Source organism: Vicia villosa, linkage group LG2 (assembly GCF_029867415.1).
Source record: "Vicia villosa cultivar HV-30 ecotype Madison, WI linkage group LG2, Vvil1.0, whole genome shotgun sequence".
Taxonomy (NCBI): Eukaryota; Viridiplantae; Streptophyta; class Magnoliopsida; order Fabales; family Fabaceae; genus Vicia; species Vicia villosa.
In genome coordinates this window covers 168,335,856-168,343,963 of record NC_081181.1, presented here as the reverse complement: position 1 = coordinate 168,343,963, position 8,108 = coordinate 168,335,856, and the positions used below count along the sequence as shown (strand labels likewise).

The window sequence follows — 8,108 nt, the reverse complement described above, 5'->3', positions numbered from 1 at the left end:
TAGAACCTTGTTTGTCCACAAACAAAAATTTCTAAACCTAAAGACACAAGAAACTTCTAAAGATTTCAAGGTCAACAAGTTTAAAGAAACAAAAAACAATTGTATGGTTCAAATTCAAAAAGAATAAGAAACGTGATGCTCACCACTATAGTACAACGGAACCATGTTAATGAAGCTAATTCTAAACACATAATACATGTAAAAAATTCTAGAGCAATAAGTTTTAAAAAATGAATGAAATTATAAAAAACACTCCTCTTACAAGAAAAGAAAACAATCCTCCATTTTCTTGTAACCTTATCTCCAACAATCATGGATGATAATTAACCACACCTAATATCAAACAATATTGTATAAGAAGAAAGTTTGTATAATGGACAAGACTTAATCAAATGACCAAAGTCTTCTCTTTCAAATATGAAATATCAGTATCATAAATTCTCTAAGTGCTCAATGATGCTTTTAGAATGATATAAGAATTTCTCAATAAGCATCTAAGTATGGAAATTTGTAGTGAAAAATATTTAGAGAATTTTGTAGAATTTTGATTGATAGAAGTGTTATGAAAACCAATGTGTTTTGCCTTAAATACATCCTAAGAAACACCTATGAATTAATGCAAAAGTTTGAGACATTTTTATAAAGGTTTGCAATATTTTGGAATGACAATGGTTCATGAAAAGAAATAATTTTGAATTATATACAAGACTTCTTAAGCTGGTTTAAATAGTCACCTGATTTAACAAGTTGACAACATTTTTTAAATTTCGAATTTAAAATACTGTTTCAGATCGAAGCGAATTATGGTGGTTTTTGGGTTTTGTTACGATGATTTAAAATTCCACAATTTACTCAAAACAAAATGTTTGAAAATTTGAAAAAATTTCTAAGTATTTGATCCAACTTTATGCAACATCTAGTGATTTAATATGGTTCAAACATGAAAAATAAATTTTCCAATGCATGATAAAAAAACATTTTGGAAACTTGTCTTCACATCTTGGTAGCCAAACAATACCTTAGTTTGCTTACACATTTTGTCGTAGTTCTTCGCATCAAGGGATGGTAGGTTTGTAGGGCCTTTACCATTGGGGACATAATTCATGTTTCACACTAGGTGTTTGTGGATTAGAATCACAATCTGATACCAAATGCTGGAATATTCAATCACAAGGTTGGTAAATAATGGAGTATGTGAAGAAAGAGATAGTGAGATGAGAGAATTAGTGAGAGATAATCGAGGGTGAGAATGATATATTGCATTACATTTGATAAGGATGCCTTCAAATAATTTATACAAGTATTACAAAGCGAATGGCATACAAAACACCCAATCCAAAAGTAAGAAAAAGCAAAAAAATCGTGTTTGTAACCGGTTAACACAAAGTTGTAACAGGTTAACACAAAGTTGTAACCGGTTACGGCTGATACAAAATGCAAATATATAAACAGGTGTAACCGGTTATTGTGAATGAGTAACTGATTACCTCAACTCTATAAATGCTTTTCACCATGCTGTAATCGATTACACGTTGTACTGAATACTGCACTTGAATTACTTGATTTTCTCTTATAGTGTGTGCCCAAATCTTAAATTCGTACACGTGATCTCTAATTAAATTGAAAGAGATCTTCTCTTGAGTTACACCACCATTGATTTTCTCTTATAGTGTGTGCCCAAATCTTAAATTCGTACACGTGATCTCTAATTAAATTGAAAGAGATCTTCTCTTGAGTTACACCACCATTAGTATAAATAAGAAAACAACAAATGATGAAAACCACCTATAGAGCACTTCTTAAAGAAACATATATACTTTTTGAATAAATATATTGTGTATTCAATTTTTTTAAGTTTAAATTTATAATTTTCAAACTTCGGTTTTTTTTCTTCACTTTTTTAACTAATGTCTTTAAGAAGCTTTTTAGTATGATCATAAATAATTGTAGTTTTACATAGTTAGAAAATTAGATTTGTTATAGTTCACATTTATCAAACCATTTATTTCATAACAAATTTCAAAAGAGTTATGATATATATCCATTAAACACTCACCCACATTTCATATTTACATGAATCATCCAAAATAAAAATAAAAATGTATGATACATAAATATATAAGTGGTGGATGAAGTGCCACCAAACATAAGCAATTTGAAAATAGTAAATGAAGTTTTCTTGGTCACACTCCTCAAAAAAAGCACAACACTACCACAAATAAAATAATAGATGAAGCGCAACTAGTGCAATATCCAATGGAAAATTTCCCTATATAAACAATTCAATCTCAACATATCATCAACTCAATCACAACATCAATCTTCACTTGAATTATTTCTTATAATCTTCAATTCATTCCGTTACTCACTTTCATATTCAAAGAAAATGGATTCCAACCAGGCAAGCTACAATGCTGGACAAGCCAAGGGCCAAACTCAGGTTTTCATACTCTTTTTTCATATATTTTCTTTATTTTGAATTTTTCGTCGATAAATAAATTAATAATAATCACCGCCTTAGAAACTCACACACATAACCGTGAAAATCAGGATTTGAATCTTGGTGTCAACGTCCAAATTAACAATATCAATTTTTATTAAGATTCGCAAACCCTCTAGTTTGATTTCTTAATAAATTTAAAGCTAATTATTTATCTTAATTTTCTATATTAACATATTAATTTCATGTATTTTTGTGTTGATAATAGGAGAAGGCTAGCAACATGATGGACAGAGCTAGCAATACTGCTCAATCTGCCAAGGAATCAATGCAAGAGGTAATCAAATTTCATTTAATTTCAGAAATAATAATATTGTATAAAAAGGATCATATCATAATTATGATACTGATTTATGAATTATACGTAAAAATGGTGTTAATTATGTTTTGTTTTTGTTATTATGTGTAGACTGGTCAGCAAATGCAGGCAAAGGCACAAGGAGCTGTTGATGCTGTGAAGAATGCAACGCACAACAAATAAACTAATTATGTTAGATGGATCATGAATCTGTCAATTTTTAATTAGTTTTTTTTTAAAGAAATGGTTAAAGAGCATTTAATATTATATGATAAAAAATGCTCTCTCTTTTTGTTTTTTATGTTTAGGAGTCTTTTTAATAAGACACTTTTAGTCCTTTTAGGACTATGTGATATAGTTTTTACTTAATTAATTAATTTATGAATTTTATATTTAATATTATGTTCCTTTATTATACAGTAATTACTAATTAGGATGAAAATTCATCATGTTATATTATTGTTATCTTAACTCATAAAAAATTTGAGAAAAATTAAGGCTTCTTTTGACATTAAATAAAGCATATATCTATAGGATTAAAAAAAAACACATTTTTCTTTCCTTTGATGCTTAGAAACATGTGACTGTGGCTATGGAAGCACAATTTAATGACTTTCAAAATAATGAAAATGTTGAAGAAAACTAGGATGATTTCTCTAAGAGCTCTTTGGAATCTGAATTTGTATATGCCTAAAGTGCATAATTCATATAAAATTGACCTCTAAAGGGCGATTGGTATAAATAATTTCTAACATTTGATCATTATAAAAATAATTGTTGATAGATTGGTTCAGATTCTCCCTAATATCATTTCTAAGGAGGAGAAGATATCCATTCATGGAAGATCTATTAAGGCGGATTGCATTTACTTAACTTCAGAAGTTGCTAACTTGCAACACAAGAAAAGTTATGGCGGTAACATTGCCGCAACAATAGACATTTCCAATGCATTTGACCCTTTGAGCTGGAAGTTCATCCACAAGGTTATGAAGACAACTAGGTTTAGCTGCATTCTTCACCCTGCCTCAATTTCTATTTGTATTAATGCTCGACAAAGCGATCACTTTAAGTGTCAAAGAAGAGTGAGGCAAGGAGACACTTAACCTTATATGCTATCCCCTTATGTATGGCAGAAGATATTCTAAGAAGAAGTTTATCCAAAACGACATTATTAGAGGCAAAAAGTTTTAGATCACACTTTCTGCAATGAAGACAAAATCTGGAGAATTCTTATTGATCAGCTTCTTGAGAGCTACTCTAGAGGAATTGTTGGCTATTCCTCTAATATTCCAATAGAGGCAATTCATTGATGAAGATTAGGTTGACTAGACGTACGTCTAGTATGAGCCAGAGTCAGAGCTTTATTGCCTTTCCTCCTCTTGGATGTAACTAGTTTGAAATCCTTTTCCTGAAGAAGATTCACACCATTATCATCTTCCTTATCCTTTTCAGCAATTTTTTCCCATGATTGAAGCAACTGGAAAACTCATCGAAACAAATACAATGAAGTCGCCATCGAACATCTATTTATCCTATGCACAGGAATGGAAAATATCGAAGAAAACCAAATAAACAAGCAATGGTCTCAGAGAAAGGGTAAGGGTGTCTGTTACGTGAGGGGAAGGTATTAGCACCCCTCACGTCTGTGGTACTCCACAGGATCCATTCTTGCTAGTTTTCTAATCTAAGGGTGTGTGTGTGTAACATGCTATGTGCTAAGGGAAACATGCAATGGAAGATATACAGATAACAAGAAACATGCAAATAACAAGTAGACAAGATAGGAGACAAAGTCGAACAAAACAACAACAAAAAGAAAGGTTCGAACAAAATAAAGAAAAAGAGAAAAGATCGCTCGCTAGGGTGTTCGTACCCTGTGCCTACGTACCTCCAATGTGCAATGGAGAAATCAGAGCGCCGTAGTTCGGCCCAAAAGTTTCTGTTTCTATCTCGATTCGCGTCTCCTAGAGAAACGGAACCGAGCACCCTAAGGGAGCATGCAAACAAGGAGCGTCACAAAGATCCTAGCAAACATGGCATGTGAACAGGCATCACAGATAAGAACATGCGAACGGCATCGCAAGCAAAAAAACAGTCGTGTAACAGGCATACACGAATGTGAGTGTGTGAACAGGCATCACAAGTGATATCATACTAACAGGCATAGCAGATAAATGACATACACGTAACAGGCATACATGCACGACAAACATGTAACAGGTATACACGTCAAATGTGAACAAGGATCACAAACAAAAATGCGAACAGGCATCGCAAACAACATGTAACAGGTATACACGTCAAATGTGTGAACAAGCATCACAAAAATATCATACTAACAGGCATAGCAGATACAAAGATAGTTAACAAGCATCACAACCATAAGGCATACAATCGAGCTCCGCTCGAGAAACAAACAAACTACCGAAGTAGTAAACAATGCAAATGCAGCACACAAACGAGCTCGGCTCGTAAAGCAGGCAAACTACCGAAGTAGTGACCTAGGGACAGGGGAAGTGCTTTAGCTACCGGGGAAAGCCACCCGAAGCTGCTATCAACGGGGAAAGCCACCCGAGATAGATACACTACAGACTCTTAGCTAACGGGGAAAGCCACCCGAAGCTACTATCAACGAGGAAAGCCACTCGAGATAAACACGCCACAATCTGTTAGCTAACGGGGAAAGCCGCCCGAAGCTACTGTCAACGGGGAAAGCCACCCGAGACAGGGATACCACAGACTGTTAGCTAACGGGGAAAGCCACCCGAAGCTATTATCAACGGGGAAAGCCACCCGAGACAGGCGGAAAGTCAAAAGAAAGTAGCAAGGAATAGTAAACAAACAAAAACAGAGCCTCTTTCGAGGGCTTGGCCAGATGAATGTCTACCCTACTTCTCATGTTAAGAATGATGCTACATGCCTACCCTACTTCTCATGGCAAGATATGGTGCGCGAAAGAGTAAAAAAGACAAAGGGGATACCGAGCGGATAGCAAATCCGCAATGAGCTAGCAACGCAAGCAGAACTAAGAAACTTCACGTAATCTAACATCCAGCAAAGCCAGGAGTCCAGCATAAGCGTCAAAGCGATGCGGTGTGAAAATAAATCACAACCACTATGTGGTGCGTATCAAACACAACCACACAAGCAACCTGCAAGAAATACAATCCAGACCATACAGGAATACATCTCAATGGATGAGAGATCAAGAATAAGTTTGTGTCCCATAAATAAAGTGGAGCACAACGCAATTGAATCCCAATCGAACTCTCTCAAAGTACCTTGCACAAGCTAGCACACTGTAGCGGTAAAAATGTGACTCGACGCGTTTTCGCGCATTCGAAGTACAACAGAGTCGCCACCGAACTTTATTTATTCCAAGAAGGAAAGGGAAAATATCGATAAAACCCACGAATAAAAAAGAAAGGATAAGATGGTCATCGCAACCAAATTTAGGTTCGGGAGTCGGTTAAGCAAGGGGAAGGTATTAGCACCCCTCACCTCCATCGTACTCGATGGGACCCATTTAGTTATTCTTGTGATTTATTGTTAGCTTATATCTACTTGCGTTATTTATTAGGTTGGAAAGGAACAAAAAAAGGTTTTTTATTATAGTGCTCGCCAAGACATTTGTATCTTGTGCCTACGTATTCCCTAGTGCAATGGGAAAGTCAGAGCAATCGTAGTTCGGGGTAAAACTACGAAATGTTTTGTTGATTGATTTTAGCGAGAGGTACTCGATCGTTTTCAAATGGAAATACTACGCGCACATGGATATGATATCACTACAAGAATGGATAACTAAATCAAGATAAGACATGATTTTGGCCATCATCGCATTCGAGTGGAAGATGTTAGATCTTCACCTGTGGAAGTATGTTCGTATTGAAATTGAATAAGTGTCTCGTTTTATGAAAAAAAGTGTTTTAGAATGTAAAAGGGTGTGAATGAATTGAAAGTTTGTTAAGAGAAATCAAACATCTAAACAAAAGCTTAACGACCATCGCTCAAATGTTTGAAAGAGAAAATTGTACAAGTACGTACAACCTCCTCGTAGGTGATGAAGATGATTTGATGAGTTGAAAGACATTTAATTGGATCCAAGTATTTAAACAAAAGCTTAACGGTCATCGCTTAAGATACTTGAAAGAGTGTTTGTTAAATTGATTTTTATAAAGTCTTTAATGGAGTTTAAACATCCAAACAAAGGCTTAACGGCCATCGCCTAAATGTTTAAAGAACAAATTGTACAAGTACGTACAAACTCTTCTTTCCATTATAGATAAAATGATTTGAATGTTAAAAGAAAAGCGTTTTTTGTAAAAAAAAGGTGAATTAAATCGATTTTGAGAGAGTCTTTAATGGAGTTTAAACATCCAAACAAAGGCTTAACGGCCATCGCTTAAATGCTTAAAGAACAAATTGTATAGGTACGTACAAACCCTTCTTCTCCAATTAAAACTCAAAACTTGATTCGATTAAAAAAAAAACTATTTTTATATGATTTTAAAATCTAGTAAATAAAATAAACAATAAACATTTTTGTGATTTTAGTATTATATAAATAAAACTTTAAAAAAGATTCATTCGTTTTCTTGAATAAAGAAAACCATTTATAAAAAACTAAAAAAAGAATGATGGACCAGTGGGGTGTAAAACTTGGAATGAGGGTATAGGGGATATAAAAAAAACAGAAATAATAAATTAAAAAAAACATGGGCCGGATCAGTTGGAACCGAGCCCAGCATAAGCCAAACAGAAGGGTTGAAAAAAAAAAAAAAACAATTGCCATTCTTTCACGGCCGTATTTTCACGAAGAGGAAAAAAGCTGCGACTCAAATCTCTTCCTCTCGCGATTTCGTTCTCTCTCGATATCTCACTCAATCTCTCCGCGCATTTCAAACAACAACATCAAGCATGGCAAACAAATCGATACCCTTATTCCCACAAAAACCATAAACCCCAATTGGTTCCCTTTCCCAAATTTTCATTAACCTTCACAGTTACAGAAATCGATTACAGGGCTACAAGAAGACGTAGACTAATAAAAACGAAACGGAAAGAAAAAGAAACCAGGTATGTTACGCTTCTATTCTTCGATCTCCTTCGTCTTCTTCCGTGTGCGTTTTGGAACTTGTTGTGTGGTGTATGCTGTGCGTGCGGTTGAAATGAGTTGTGTTGTTGTTGTTTTTGCTGTGAGGCTATATTGTGTATGAGTCGAGTGAGGGTATGAAGGTGATGCGATTGAGTTAGGGTGGAGTTGTTGAGTGTTTTCGATGGGAGGTTTGAGAGTTTGTGCGAGGAAAATTG

The 8,108-nt window shown here is 34.5% G+C and overlaps 1 protein-coding gene across 1 annotated transcript; it reads left to right on the top strand.

Annotated features, from left to right (window-relative positions):
• Positions 1–2,316: 2,316 nt before the first annotated feature.
• LOC131647369 (stress-induced protein KIN2-like) lies at positions 2,317–3,141 on the top strand. Its single transcript, XM_058917268.1, has 3 exons — positions 2,317–2,440; positions 2,709–2,777; positions 2,910–3,141. Exons 1-3 carry the CDS (start codon positions 2,387–2,389, stop codon positions 2,979–2,981), a joined length of 195 nt encoding a protein of 64 aa, XP_058773251.1. The 5' UTR covers positions 2,317–2,386; the 3' UTR covers positions 2,982–3,141.
• Positions 3,142–8,108: the final 4,967 nt, after the last annotated feature.